At 38.0% G+C, this 16,857-nt stretch overlaps 1 protein-coding gene across 7 annotated transcripts in view; it reads right to left on the reverse strand.

Annotated features, from left to right (window-relative positions):
* The window catches only part of WDR76 (WD repeat domain 76), a 67,213-nt gene that overhangs the window by 43,581 nt on the left and 6,775 nt on the right, over positions 1-16,857 (reverse strand). For all 7 annotated transcript variants that reach the window (XM_059913415.1, XM_059913414.1, XM_059913413.1 and 4 more), the window contains 2 exons: positions 5,467-5,559; positions 4,116-4,171 (listed from right to left, as the gene is read on the reverse strand). In XM_059913415.1, coding sequence (XP_059769398.1) covers positions 4,116-4,171; positions 5,467-5,559 — 149 coding nt within the window. The remainder of the gene's footprint in view (positions 1-4,115; positions 4,172-5,466; positions 5,560-16,857) is intronic.

Genomic DNA, 16,857 nt, shown 5'->3' on the forward strand with positions numbered 1-16,857 from the left:
ATCAACAGGCTGAAAAAAAATTGCATGATCTTATCAATAACTGCAGGAAAAGCATTTGGCAAATCCCAACACCCATTCAGAATAAAAATTCTCAGTAAACTGAAAATAGAGGGGAACTTCCTCAACGAAATAAACTCTACAAAAAACCCTATAGCTAACATAATATTTAGTGGTGAGAAATGCCAAGCTTTCCCACTGAGATAAGGTACAAGGCAAGAATGTCCTCTCTCACGACTTCTTTTCAACACTGTCGGACTCCCCTGGTGGCACAGTGGTTGAGAATCCACCTGCCAATGCAGGGGACATGGGTTCAAGCCCTGGTCCAGGAAGATCCCACATGCCACGGAGCAATTAAGCCCATGCGCCACAACTACTGAGCCTGCACTCTAGAGCCCACGAGCCACAACTACTGAGCCCACATGCCACAACTACTGAAGCCCGTGCGCCTAGAGCCCGTGCTCCACAAGAGAAGCCACTGCAATGAGAAGCCCGCATACCACAAGGAAGAGTAACCCCCTCTCGCCACAACTAGAGAAAGCCCACGTGTAGCAACGAAGACCCAACACAGCCAAAAATTAATTAATTAATTAACTAACTAACAACAAAAAAAAAACCCCACTGTGCTGAAAGTTCTAGCTAATGCAATAATAGAAGAAAAGGAAATAAATGGTATAAAGATTGGGAAGAAAGAAATAAAACTGTATTTGTTCACAAATGACATGATGGTCTATTTACAAAATTCTAAAGAATGGATAAGGGCTTCCTTGGTGGCGCAGTGGTTGAGAATCTGCCTGCTAATGCAGGGGACACGGGTTCGAGCCCTGGTCTGGGAAGATCCCACATGCCACGGAGCAACTGGGCCCGTGAGCCACAACTACTGAGCCTGCGCGTCTGGAGCCTGTGCCCCGCAACGGGAGGGGCCGCGATAGTGAAAGGCCCGCGCACCGCGATGAAGAGCGGCCTCCGCACCGCGATGAAGAGTGGCCCCCACTTGCCGCAACTAGAGAAAGCCCTCACACGAAAAAACTAAGAGACCCAACACAGCCATAAATAAATAAATAAATAAATAAATAAATAAATAAACTTAATAACAAAAATCCAGAACAGATACTGTCATCTCTGTTTTACAGATCAGAATATTAATGTTTATGAAACTTAATTAACTTGCCCCAGGTCCCACAACCAGTAAGTGGCAGAACTAGTACTCAGACCCACTCTGACTCCAAAGCTGAGGTTTTTACTGTGATTTTCATACTGTTTCTTACAACATATAAAATCTTGGGCTGAGTATTTATATTCTACAAATAGTTCTCACATCTTAAATTAAAAACAAAACAAACTCTACTTCATTTTTTCAACAGCAGGCATGCCAGTTTTCCCTCTACTTTGCAGCAAAACCCTTCCGAAGAGTCGTCTGTATTCACGTTCTTCCATTTTTTTCCTCTGCTCTCATGCATTCTCCAATCAGGCTTTCATCATCTCTGCTCCACTGAAATTGACCATTAGAGTCACTCATGACCTGCAGAGCTAAATCTGATGTTTGTTTCTCAGTCTTCATCTTACATGATCTGGTAGGAGCTGACTCCCACATTCTTTAAGCTATTCTCCTCCCTCACTGGGCATTCCTTCTCCATATTCTTTTCTTCTCCCAGACTGATCATAGTCTTAACCTAAAGCCTCTGCTGTTGTATCTATCTTTACTCCACCCTGGTGGCGCAGTGGTTGGGAATCCGCCTGCCAGTGCAGGGGACATGGGTTCGATCCCTTGTCCAGGAAGATCCCACATGCCGCTGAGCAACTAAGCCCAGGCACCACAACTACTGAGCCTGCGCTGTAGAGCCCACGAGCCACAACTACTGAAGCCCATGCGCCTAGAGCCGGTGCTCCGCAACAAGAGAAGCCACCGCAATGAGAAGCCCGTGCACCACAATGAAGAGTAGCCCCCGTTTGCCGCAACTAGAGAAAGCCCGCGTGCAGCAATGAAGACCCAACACAGCCAAAAATAAATAAATAAATAATTTTTAAAAAATAAAATAAAATAAAACATAAAGATATAAAAATGAGCAAAATAAAATCCCAGAATATAAAAATGGCACATTGTATGTCAATATAAAAAACAGGACAAAATAAGCAAAATACTGTTTAAATATACATTCACAGGTGGTAAAACTATAAATAAATACAAGGATTGATTATCACAGAATTCAGCATAATGGACTTCCTTGACAGTCCAGTGGTTAAGAATCAGCCTTCCAATGCAGGGGATGCGGGTTCGATCCTTGGTCGGGGAACTAAGATCCCACATGCTGCGGGGCAACTAAGCCCACATGCTCTAGAGTCCACGCACCGCAACTATAGAGAAGCCCACGCGCCGCAATGAAAGATCCCGTGTGCCACAACTAAGACCCCACGCAGCCAAATAAATAAATAAATAAGAATTCACATAATGACTGTTATCTGGAGGGAGGGCCTTAAGAGGTACTATAAATTTCTATTGACCTGGATGGCAAGTACATGGATGGGTGCTTGAATTACTATTATTTTTTCAACTATACAAATACTTCATATGTGGGGACTTCCGTGGTGGCACAGTGATTAAGAATCCGCCTGCCAATACAGGGGACACGGGTTCGATCCCTGGTCCGGGAAGATCCCACATGCCACGGAGCAACTAAGCCCGTGTGCCACAACTACTGAGCCTGCACTCTAGAGCCCGCGTGCCACAACTACTGAAGCCCGTGTGCCTAGAGCCAGTGCTCCACAACAAGAGAACCCACTGCAATGAGAAGCCCGTGCACCACAACAAAGAGTAGCCCCTGCTCGCTGCAACTAGAAAAAGCCCACGCGCACAGCAACGCAGACCCAACACAGCCAAAAATAAATAAATAAATTTTTTAAAAAATAAATTGATTAATAAAAAAATACTTCATATGTGCTTCTTTGTATGTATAATATATTTAGTAATTTTTTAAAACTTAAACCCCTCTAGATTGGCATAATGCCAACTTTACAGATAAGGAAAGAAAATTACATAAATCGTCCAAAGTTAATACCACAGCTATAAGTTGCTGAATTGAAACTTGAAATCATGTTTGCCAAATTTCAAAAGCTATGCTCTTTCCTCTATATTATATAACTTCTGCTCTATCTACTGGATACTAATACTTATACAACTACTAAGTGCTGAAATTCTGTGACTTAGGTGAGGAAAAAAACATTAATCTTTGCTAATAAAAAATATGCAAATATAAGCTAATGACGAATTGACAACAGAACCGGTGCTATTATCTTCCAGTGTTAATGATGTTCCTCCTGTAATAATTTTTCACACTCGCAGATACCTGGTCATAATTAAAGGTTTAGCTTTTCTCAAGCTAGCTGACCTGTATGAGAATCATACCAATTAAATGATGCTACATTTCATTAGCATCTAGCACTAAAAAAATGGTCTACTGATGCCAAGATTTTCAGTTTCTTCACTTATACATAAGCCCTGCTAAAATGAAGAGGAGAGAAACCTAAAGAATCCTGGAGTTCAAATCCTGAAGCTTCCACTTAAGAACTACTTTGACCTTGAGCAAATTATCAGTACTTTACCTCTTTGAGCCTGTTTTCTATCCCACAAAATTTTTGCCAGAAATAAATGAGATAATGCAGTATAAAAATTTTAGGTCACTGCACTGTATTTCATAGATGTGCAACAAATGCTCATTTCCTTCCTTTATTCTAGGAATGGGAAAGAAAAAACAAATTGAGAAGCAAAAAGACAGCCAGAAAAATAAAGTAGAAGAATCCTTAAGAACAGTTTCTCAGACAAAAATAAGAACAATTTAGTGGTAATAAAGATTTCTCTCCATTAGCAGCAATAATAAATACAAACAAAATTCAGCTCTCAAGATTCTATTTCCTGTATAGTCCTTTAATGAAGATGAGAACTTTAGAGTTATTAAAAGGTAGCATTCCCTCAGAGTTCCTATAAAGGATTAAGATTAAATTACATTAAATTACAGAGTTTCTGATCTGCTATTTATTTTACTATGTTGAACCAGTTTTTCAAATTATAAAACAACTCAGCAATATATTATGGTACAGGAAATGTAAACCAAATCTTTTACCTTTTGGATTCAGGAGGCTGTCTCTTCTTTATCATTTCACGGAGCCTTGCAGCTGACTGCAAAATACACAAAACATACACATGTAAAAAAACACTATCTTATAACTACATAGCTTTCCTTCTAAAATATTAAGTATCTGCTACTGTATCCACACTAAACCAAGATCTATATAGGAACTAAAGAACCTTGAGATATGATACCTGTTCTTCTAGTAGACATGAGACAAATACACTATCAATAATAAAGACAAGTATATAATACTATCTAATGTACTGACATTCTGATACCTTGGACCAGGTTGCTAACAAGTTTACATGATTAAACATTAAACATTTATCAAATATACTATTACAAATTTAAAAGTTTAAATTCTACTACAGGCAATCCTACTTTGGTGTTTTCCAGAAAAGTTACAGGTTATACTTCCACAAATCAAATCAGAATTTCTGTTAACTAAAATCAAAATCAGAGATACTTTTGTTTAAATTTCTTATGAATTTTCAACTGTTAGTGACTCAACAATTTAGTCCCTTATATTAACTCGCCCTCCCTCCCCTCAAGATGCAAATACACACTGAATATTTAGGAATCTGGTATTCAGAGAAACCAAACAGTTATTTAATAAAGCCAAGGATTTAATGTATTTTGGGGGAAAACATCACCCTCCTAAACAGCTATTCTCTCACACATAGAAATTTTACCCCAGTGTGAAGACCTTCAGTGTAAATTATACCTTTAGTAATAATGATTATAAAACATTACCATACTTCTGGCCACTTATCCTTAAAGTTTCCTATACAAAGCATATTCCCATCTATTCTTTTTTTTTTTTTTGGCCTTGCCACACTGCATGAGGGATCTTAGTTCCCTGACCAGGGATTGAACCTGCACCCCCTGCAATGGAAGCTCGGAATCTTAACCATGGGACCTCCAGGAAAGTTCCTTGCATCTATTCTTAAAGTTTAAAAAAAAAAAAGCCGTCCTCTCTCTCCTCTACCACACATCCCTTAACCCATCCCTCCCACTTCACCTTTAACCTTTAGTTAAAGCAACCTCTTGGAACATACCCTGTTTCTTTGAATCCAAGACAACTATTCGTAAGACACCATTATTTTATGTACCACCAAAAAAGGCGTGAGGGGAAGCTGCCAGTTATAGTTTTAATATGCCAATTTCAAAAAAATGTCTTGGAATCAATAAAATATGGTAACCTCTTTCTATTAAGTGAAAATCTTGCTCCTAGTTTTACCCTCCCTCATTTGACACTATGAAACCTGATACTATGAGTATTTTATCAACCTACTGGCAAGAGGAATAGTATCTCAGTTTTAATTAGAAACTCCACACAAACCTCAGACAACTGAAGAGAAGCAAAAAAGTTTGCATTTTCTGATATGTTCTTCAGTCTCTTCTTTTCGTATGGTGACAATCCTGAAAAATCATCCTATGAAATTACACCAAAAAGATTCTGTTACTTTACATAATCCATAGCAAAAGTGCCTCACAAAACTAGTTGTTGCATTCTCTGCATGTATATTTTTATTTGAATTGCACCTACTCTAATTATTTTATGTTATCTTACCAAACAGCACATAATCTTTGCTGCATTGAATATTGAGATAAAGAGCCTGAGTTTAGGATAATCACAGAATATATGTATGGCTTCCCAATTAAATAACAAGTGATCTGATGTCAGAAGTCAGGTAGTGTAACCTAATAGCACATTACTTCCTACTGGCCGTTAATTGTACTATTTCTCAAAGTTATCTTTTTATTAAACAAAACAAGAAAAAACTCAATAACAGAAATTTTTAAATTCATTGAAATGGTTAAAGAAATTCAGAAAAGAGAACAAAGAAAGAGAAACACATGGGCAAAAAAGACAACTTTGAACTAGAAAATCTTGGAGGTCCAATATCCAACTAATAGTTGTAGGGGGAAAAAAGGAGCAGAGAAAATTGAGGAGAGAAAATCATTAGAGAAATAATACAAGAAAGTTTCTCAAAACCAAAGAAATGAGTTACAAGATTAAAAGGGCCTGGCGTGTATGCAACACAATGAATGAAAAAAGACTCAAGCCTAGGCATATCATCACAAAATTTCTCAGTTCCTGAGACAGGTGAGTTAAGAGAAGATCCCAAAAGCTTGCAGAGGGAAAAATAGACCACAAAGAACCAAGAATCAGAATGATACTAACTTCTCAATATCGAGGAAGCTAGAAAACAATGAAAGAACGTGTTAAAAATGATAAGGAAAAATTAAATTATTTTCAACTTACAGTTCTAAATCCAGTTAAGCCAGCAATCAAATAAAAAGCATAAAGACTTTTTCAGACATGCAAACTATCTCTCATACACCTGTTTTCAGGAAGTTACTATAAGTTGCACTTCATCAAAATGAGAGAATAAACCAAGAAAGAGAAAGACAGGATCCAGGCTACAGAAGTTCCAACATAGGACAGATAAAAGATAAAAGAAATTTAAAGGAAAACAGTAAAAAGAAGGCCAAGAAAGAGTAAAACAGTCCAGAAAGAAGTAGGAAGATGGAGGGCCCCAGAAAATATTTCATGAATAAAATATATATATACACATGAAGCCATTAGAATTCTCTGATTTACATTGAGAGAAATTTTGCAACTCAGGTAAAGCTTGGACTATATGTAATAAGGATCTGGGAAGGGAAAACATGGGGTTGGGGGAGAAGGGGACAGCACACATGTGTAAACTTCATATTCCATAGTAAGTCAATAGATAATGTGGGGAAAAAAAGCTAAAATGGCTTAAAGTGCAATTTGTCTGTTGAGCAGCAACCACAAATAGAGAGGGATGTGACAGAAAATTGTTGGCTGTTTTGATTTGTTCCTGTGTATACATGTGTGTACATATGGAATTATCTCTATGTAAGATACATATACACACACACGTGGAATTATATGATGTAAACACGTATGTACATGCATCAATTTGACCAAAATAAAGATTTTTCTCTCACACACATAAAATAACAGTGGTAGCAAAGGTGTATGGCTATTTTGTCATTGCCTTTAAAATTGCTTCTCAGAGAAAAACATCACCACCATCATCATCAAGAACTTCCTAAGAATCTATTTCAAAATGCTGCATTTGGAGATCAAAGAAACAAATTTAAATGATTCTACTTACCACAGGAAAAATTAAGAAAATTAAGAAAAATCATCAGACATTTTTTTGAGGTATGTGTAATTCAAACTATTCTCATCCATTACCCACCCCTCAAAAACTTGCAACATCAAACACTGAGCAAAGAATATCAGACAAAGTGGGCTCTCAAAGTAAATATACTATAGGAAATAGAAATCTTTTTAATTCCATTATCTTGGCACTTGAGAAGTTACTGCAGCTATAAAACAGGAAAAGAAATGCTATCTTTAAGAAAACAAAAGGAGGAAAATAACTTGAATTAAAAATATGCTTAATACCAAAAATTTACAAACTGTATGAAGACATATATAAGATTCTCAAAATGACAAAACTGTAGAGAAGGAAAACAAATTAGTGGTTGCCAGGGGTTAAGGACGGTGAGAGGGAGGGCAGTGGGCATAACTACAAAGGGGTAGCCTAACAGAGATCTTTGTAGAGATAGAATAGTTCTGTATCATGATTGTGGTGGTGGCTACATGAATCTATACATGTGATAAAATGATACAGAACTATACACACACCTTATACCAATATGAATTTCCTCGTTGTGATATTGCAATGTAGTTATTTAAGATGTACTCATTGAGGGAGTTCCCTGGTGGCCAACTGGTTAGGACTCTGCACTCTCACTGCCAAGGGCCCAGTTCAATCAAAAAACAAACAAGATGTACTCATTGGGAAAAACTGGGTGAAGAATACAGGAGGCCTCTCTGTACTACTTTTGCAAATTGCTATGAATCTGTAATCACTTTGAAATAAAATTTTTAAAAAATATACATTTCTCAGCTAACATCATACTTAATGGTGAAAAACTGAAAGCTTTTCCCCTAAACTTCGGAACAAGATAAATATGTCTGCTCTCGCCACTTCTGTTAAAAATTGTACTGGAAGTTCTAGCCAGGACAATTAGACAAAAAAGGAAATAAAAGACATCCAGATTGGAAAGGAAGAAATATAACTATCTTTATTGCCAATGACATAATCTTATACGTAGAAAATCCTAAAGAATCCACACAAAAAAATTAGAATAAGTGACTTCAGCAAAGTTGTAAGATACAAGATCAATATACAAAAATAAGTTGTATTTCTATACATTATCAATGAACAGTCAGAAAATGAAATTAAGAAAACAATACCATTCATAATAGCATCAAAAAGAAAAATATACTTTGACACAAATTTAACCAAAGAAATGCAAGGCTTGTACACAGAAAATTACAAAATACTGAAGGAAATTAAAGAATATCTAAGTAAACGGAAAGACATCTCATGTTCATAGATTGAAAAACTTAATATTGTTAAAACGGCAACACTCCCCGAATTGACCTACAGATTCAGTGCAATCTCTGTCAAAATTCTAAATGTCATTTTTGCAGAAATGGATAAGCTGATCCTAAAATTCATATGGCAATGCAAGGGACCCAGAATGGCCAAACAATCTCGAAAAAGAAGAACCAAGTTATAAGACTCACAACTTCCTGATTTCAAAACTTAACTACAAAGCTACAGTAGTTAAAACAGTGTGGAACTGGCATAAGGATAGGCAGATAGATCAACTGAATAAAATTGAGTCTAGAAATAAACCTATATACCTATGGTGAATTTGTTTTCAATAAGGAAGTCCAGACCATTCAACGTGAAAGAAGAGTCTTGACAACAAACGGTTCTAGGACAAAAAGATATCCACATGCAAAAGTATGAATTTGGACCCCATCTCATATCATATATAAAAATTAACTCAAAATAGATCAAAGACCTAAATTTAACAGCTAAAGCTATAAAATTCTCAGAAGGAAATATAGGTGTAAGTCTTCATAACCCTGGATTAGGCAATGGTTTCTTAGATATGACACCAAAGCACCAGCAACAAAAGAAAAAATAAACTGAACTCTAATTAAAATTTTTAAATGAAATTTAAATTTAAAACATCTGTACGTCAAAGGACATTATCAAGAAAGTGAAAAGAAAGTCCCAGAATGAGAGAAAATATTTGCAAATAATATATCTAATAAGGACCTAGTGTCCAGAATATATAAAGGACTCTTACAATTCAACAGTAAAAAGACAACTTAGAGGAGACCTTCAAGATGGCAGAGAAGTAAGACATGGAGATCACCTTCCTCCCCACAAATACATCAGAAATACATCTACATGTGGAACAACTCCTACAGAATACTTACTGAACCTTGCCAGAAGACCTCAGACTTCCAAAAAGGCAAGAAACTCCCCACGTACCTGGGTACAGCAACAGAAAAAAGAAAAACAGAGACAAAAGAATAGGGACAGGACCTGCACCTCTGGGAGGGAGCTGTGAAGGAGGAAAAGTTTCCACACACTAGGAAGGGCAAAGCAGAGAGATTTCCGCACAGAGGATGGGTGACAACAAGCACTCACCAGCCTGAGAGGCTTCTATGCTCACTCATTGGGGTGGGTGGGGACTGGGAGATGAGGCTCCGGCTTCGGAGGTCAGATCCCAGGGAGAAGACTGGGGTTGGCTGTGTGAACACAGCCTGAAGGGGGCTAGTGTGCCACAGCTAGCCGGGAGGGAGTCCAGGAAAAAGTCTGGACCTGCCTAGAGGCAAGAGACCACTGTTTTGGGGTGCGAGGAGAGGGGATTCAGAACACCGCTTAAACGAGCTCCAGAGACGGGCACAGCCACGCCTATCAGCGTGGTCAACAGAGACGGGCATGAAACTCTAAGGCTGCTGCCGCAGCCACCAAGAAGCCTGTGTGCAAGCCCAGGTCACTATCCACACCTCCCCTCCCAGGAACCTGTGCAGCCCGCCACTGCCAGGGTCCCGTGACACAGGGACAACTTCCTGGGAGAACACACAGCATGCCTCATGCTGTTGCAATGACACGCTGGCTTCTGCCACCGCAGGCTCACCGCGCATTCTGTACCCCTCCCTCCCCCCGGCCTGAGTGAGCCAGAGCCCCCTAACCAGCTGCTACTTTAACCCCATCCTGTCTGAGTGAAGAACAGACGCCCTCAGGCGACCTACACGCAGAGGCAGGGCCAAATCCAAAGATGGACCACAGGAGCTGTGCGAACAAAGAAGAGAAAGGGAAATTTCTCCCAGCAGCCTCAGGAGCAGTGGATTAAATCTCCACAACTTGATGTACCCTGTATCTGTGGAATACCTGAATAGACAATGAATCAACCCAAAATTGAGGCAGTGGATTTTGGGAGCAACTGTAGACTTAGGGTTTGCTTTCTGCATCTAATTTCTTTCTGGTTTTATGTTTATCTTAGTTTAGTATTTAGAGTTAATTGTCATCAGTAGATTTGTTTATTAATTTGGTTGCTCTCTTCCTCCTTTTATATATATATATATATATATATATATATATATATATATATATATAGTTTTTTTTCCTTTTTCTCTTTTTGTGAGTGTGTACGTGTATACTTCTTTGTGTGATTTTGTCTGTATAGCTTGGCTTTTACCATTTGTCCTAGTGTTCTGTCTGTCCGTTTTTGTTTTTTTTTTTAAGTATAGTTTTTAGCGCTTGCTATCATTTGTGGATTTGTTTTTTGGTTTGGTTGCTCTCTTCTTTCTTTTTTTTTTTAATTACGTTTTCATTTTTTTATTTTCAATAATTATTTTTTACCTTTTATTTTAAGAAATTTATTTCATTTATTTATTTTTTCTTTCTTTCTTTCATTTTTTTCTCGCTTTTCTTCTGAGCCATGTGGCTAACAGGGTCTTGGTGCTCCAGCTGGGTATCAAGCCTATGCCTCTGAGGTGGGAGATCCGAGCTCAGGACATTGGTCCACCAGAGACCTCCCAGCTCCATGTAATATCAAATGGCAAAAGCTCTCCCAGAGATCTCCATCTCAATGCTAAGACCGAGCTCTACTCAACGACCAGCAAGCTACGGTGCTGGACACCCTATGCCAAACAACTAACAAGACAAGAACACAACCCCACCCATTAGCAGAGAGGCTGCCTAAAATCATAATAAGGTCACAGACACCCCAAAACACACCACTGGACGTGGTCTTGCACACCAGAAAGACAAGATCCAGCCTCATCCACCAGAACACAGGCACTAGTCCCCTCCACCAGGAAGCCTACACAACCCACTGAACCAACCTTGGCCACCGGGGGCAGACACCAAAAACAACGGTAACTACGAACCTGCAGCCTGCGAAAAGGAGATCCCAAACACAGTAAGTTAAGCAAAATGGGAAGACAGAGAAATACACAGCAGATGAAAGCAACGTAAAACCCCACCAGGCCAAACAAATGAAGAGGAAATAGGCAGTCTACCTGAAAAAGAATTCAGAGTAATGATAGTAAATATGATCCAAAGTCTTGGAAGTAGAATGGAGAAAATAAAAGAAACGTTTAACAAGGACCTAGAAGAACTAAAAAGCAAACAAACAATGATAAACACAATAAATGAAATCAAAAATTCTCTAGAAGGAATCAACAGCAGAATAACTGAGGCAGAAGAACAGATAAGTGACCTGGAAGATAAAAGAGTGGAAATAACCACTGCAGAGCAGAATAAAGAAAAAAGAATGAAAAGAATTGAGGACAATCTCAGAGACCTCTGGGACAACATTAAACGCACCAACATTCGAATTATAGGGGTCCCAGAAGAAGAAGAGAAAAAGAAAGGGACTGAGAAAATATTTGAAGAGATTATAGTTGAAAACTTCCCTAATATGGGAGAGGAAATAATCAATCAAGTCCAGGAAGCGCAGAGAGTCCCATACAGGATAAATCCAAGGAGAAACATGCCAAGACACACATTAATCAAACAAAAATTGAATACAAAGAAAAAATATTAAAAGCAGCAAGGGAAAAACAACAAATAACATACAAGGGAATCCCCATAAGGTTAACAGCTGATCTTTCAGCAGAAACTCTGCAAGCCAGAAGGAAGTGGCAGGACATATTTAAACTGATGAAAGGGAAAAACCTACAAGCAAGATTACCCTACCCAGCGAGGATATCATTCAGATTTGACAGAGAAATGAAAACCTTTACAGACAAGCAAAACCTAAGAGAATTCAGCACCACCAAACCGGCTCTACAACAAATGCTAAAGGAACTTCTCTTGGCAGGAAACACAAGAGAAGGAAAAGACTTACAATAACAAACCCAAAACAATTAAGAAAATGGTAATAGGAACATACATATGGATAACTACCTTAAATGTAAGATTCAATGCTCCAACCTGGAGCAGACTGGCTGAATGGATACAAAAACAAGACCCGTACATATGCTGTCTACAAGAACCCACTTCAGACCTAGGGACACATACAGACAGAAAGTGAGGGGATGGAAAAAGATACTCCATGCAAATGGAAATCAAAAGAAAGCTAGAGTAGCAATTCTCTTATCAGACAAAATAGACTTTAAAATAAAGACTATTACAAGAGACAAAGAAGGACACTACATACTGATCAAGGGATCAATCCAAGAAGAAGCTATAACAACTGTAAATATTTTTGTACCCAACATAGGAGCACCTCAATACATAAGGCAAATGCTAACAGCCATAAAAGGGGAACTCAACAGTAATACAATCATACTAGGGGACTTTAACACCCCACTTTCACCAATGGAAAGATCATCCAAAATGAAAATAAATAAGGAAACACAAGCTTTAAATGATACATTAAACAAGATGGACTTAATTAATATTTATAGGACATTCCATCCAAAAACAACAGAATACACTTTCTTCTCAAGTGCTCATGGAACATTCTCCAGGATAGGTCATATCTTGGGTCACAAATCAAGCCTTGGTAAATTTAAGAAAATTGAAATCGTATCAAGTATCTTTTCTGACCACAACACTATGAGACTAGATATCAATTACAGGAAAAAATCTGTAAAAAATACACACACATGGAGGCTACACAATACACTGCTAAATAACCAAGAGATTACTGAAGAAATCAAAGAGGAAATTTAAAAACACCTAGAAAACAAATGACAATGAAAACACAACAACCCAAAACCTATGGGATGCAGCAAAAGCAGTTCTAAGAGGTAAGTTTATAGCAATTCAATCCTACCTCAAGAAACAAGAAAAATCTCAAATAAACAACTTAACCTTACACCTAGATCAATTAAAGAAAGAAGAATAAAAAAACCCCCTAAGTTAGCAGAAGGAAAGAAATCATAAAGATTAGATCAGAAATAAATAAAAAAGAAATGAAGGAAACAATAGCAAAGATCAATAAAACTAAAAGCTGGTTATTTGAGAAGATAAACAAAATTGATAAACCATTAGCCAGACTCATCAAGAAAAAAAGGGAGAAGACTCAAATCAATAGAATTAGAAATGAAAAAGGAGAAGCAACAACTGACACTGCAGAAATACAAAGGACCATGAGAGATTACGACAAGCAACTATATGCCAATATAATGGACAACGTGGAAGAAATGGACAAATTCTTAGAAAAGCCCAACCCTCTGAGACTCAATCAGGAAGAAACAGAAAATATAAACAGACCAATCATAAGCCCTGTAATTGAAACTGTGATTTAAAACCTTCCAACAAACAAAAGCCCAGGACCAGATGGCTTCACAGGCGAATTCTATCAAACATTTAGAGAAGAGCTAACACCTATCCTTCTCAAACTCTTCCAAAATATTGCAGAGGGACGAACACTCCCCAACTCATTCTACGAGGCCACCATCACCCTGATACCAAAACCAGACAAAGATGTCACAAAGAAAGAAAACTACAGGCCAATATCACTGATGAACACAGATGCAAAAATCCTCAACAAACTACTAGCAAACAGAATCCAACAGCACATTTAAAGGATCATACACCATGATCAAGTGGGGTTTATCCCAGGAATGCAAGGATTCTTCAATATACGCAAATCAATCAATGTGATACACCATATTAACAAATTGAAGGATAAAAACCATATGATCATCTCAATAGATGCAGAAAAGGCTTTCAACAAAATTCAACACCCATTTACGATAAAAACCCTCCAGAAAGTAGGCATAGAGGGAACTTACCTCAACATAATAAAGGCCATATATGACAAACCGACAGCCAACATTGTCCTCAATGGTGAAAAACTGAAACCATTTCCACTAAGATCAAGAATAAGACAAGGTTGCCCACTCTCACCACTATTATTCAACATAGTTTTGGAAGTTTTAGCCACAGCAATCAGAGAAGAAAAAGAAATAAAAGGGATCCAAATCGGAAAAGAAGAAGTAAAGCTGTCACTGTTTGCAGATGACATGATACTATACATAGAGAATCCTAAAGACGCTACCAGAAAACTACTAGAGCTAATCAATGAATTTGATAAAGTAGCAGGATACAAAATTAATGCACAGAAATCTCTTGAATTCCTAAACACTAATGATGAAAAATCTGAAAGTGAAATTAAGGAAACACCCCCATTTACCATTGCAACAAAAAGAATAAAATACCTAGGAATAAACCTGCCTAAGGAGACAAAAGACCTGTATGCAGAAAACTATAAGACACTGATGAAAGAAATTAAAGACGATACAAACAGATGGAGAGGTATACCATGTTCCTGGATTGGAAGAATCAACATCATGAAAATGACTATACTACCCAAAGCAATCTACAGATTCAGTTCAATCCTTATCAAACTACCACTGGCATTTTTCACAGAACTAGAACAAAAAATTTCACAATTTGTATGGAAACACAAAAGACCCCAAATAGCCAAAGCAATCTTGAGAAAGAAAAATGGAGGTGGAGGAATCAGGCTCCCGGACTTCGGACTATACAAAAAAGCTACAGTAATCAAGACAGTATGGTACTGGCACAAAAACAGAAATATAGATCAATGGAACAGGAGAGAAAGCCCAGAGATAAACCCACGCACATACGGTCACCTTATTTTTGATAAAGGAGGCAAGAATATACAATGGAGAAAAGACAGCCTCTTCAATAAGCGGTGCAGGGAAAACTGGATAGCTACATGTAAAAGAAAGAAATTAGAAGACTCCCTAACACCATACACAAAAATAAACTCAAAATGGATTAAAGACCTAAATGTAAGGCCAGACACTATCAAACTCTTAGAGGAAAACAAAGGCAGAACACTCTATGACATAAATTACAGTGAGATCCTTTTTGACCCATCTCCTAGAGAAATGGAAATAAAAACAAAAATAAACAAATGGGACCTAATGAAACGTAAAAGCTTTTGCACAGCAAAGGAAACCATAAACAAGACAAAAAGACAACCCTCAGAATGGGAGAAAGTATTTGCAAATGAAGCAACTGACAAAGGATTAATCTCCAAAATATAGAAGCAGCTCATGCAGCTCAATATCAAGAAAACAAACAACCCAATCCAAAACTGGGCAGAAGACCTAAATAGACATTTCTCCAAAGAAGATATACAGATTGCCAACAAACACATGAAAGAATGCTCAACATCACTAATCATTAGAGAAATGCAAATCAAAACTACAATGAGGTATCACCTCACACCAGTCAGAATGTCCATCATCAAAAAATCTACAAACAATAAATGCTGGAGAGGGTGTGGAGAAAAGGGAACCCTCTTGCACTGTTGGTGGGAATGTAAATTGATACAGCCACTATGGAAAACAGTATGGAGGTTCCTTAAAAAACTAAAAATAGAACCACCATACGACCCAGCAATCCCACTACTGGGCATATACCCTGAGAAAACCATAATTCAAAAAGAGTCATGTACCAAAATGTTCATTGCAGCTCTATTTACAATAGCCAGGACATGGAAGCAACCAAAGTGTCCATCATCGGATGAATGGATAAAGAAGATGTGGTACATATATACAATGGAATATTACTCAGCCATAAAAAGAAACGAAATTGAGTTATTTGTAGTGAGGTGGATGGACCCAGAGTCTGTCATACAGAGTGAAGTAAACCAGAAAGAGAAAAATACCGTATGCTAACACATATATATGGAAACTAAAAAAAAAAAAAAAAAATGGTTATGAAGAACCTAGGGGCAGGACAGGAATAAAGAATGCAGATGTAGAGAATGGACTTGAGGACATGGGGACGGGGAAGGGTAAGCTGAGATGCAGTGAGAGAGTGATATGGACTTATATATACTACCAAATGTAAAATAGCTAGTGGGAAGCAGCTGCTTAGCACAGGGAGAGCAGCTCGGTGCTTTGTGACCACCTAGAGGGGTGGGATAGGGAGAGTGGGAGGGAGATGAAAGAGGGAGGAGAGATGGGGGTATATGTTTATGTATAGCTGATTCACTTTGTTATAAAGCAGAAACTAACACACCATTATAAAGCAATTATACTCCAATAAAGATGTTAAAAAAAAAAAAAGACAATTTTCTAAATGGGCAAAGGACTTGAAAGGACAGTTCTCCAAAGTACAAAGTGCAAATATGCACATGTAAAGACGCTCAACATCATTAGTCTTTAGGAAAACGCAAATCAAAACCACAATGAGGGGAGACTTCCCTGGTGGCGCAGTGGTTAACATCCGCCTGCCAATGCAGGGGACATGGGTTTGATCCCTGGGCCAGTAAGATCCCACATGGCACAGAGCAACTAAGCCCATGCACCACAACT

Source organism: Balaenoptera ricei, chromosome 2 (assembly GCF_028023285.1).
Source record: "Balaenoptera ricei isolate mBalRic1 chromosome 2, mBalRic1.hap2, whole genome shotgun sequence".
Taxonomy (NCBI): domain Eukaryota; kingdom Metazoa; phylum Chordata; class Mammalia; order Artiodactyla; family Balaenopteridae; genus Balaenoptera; species Balaenoptera ricei.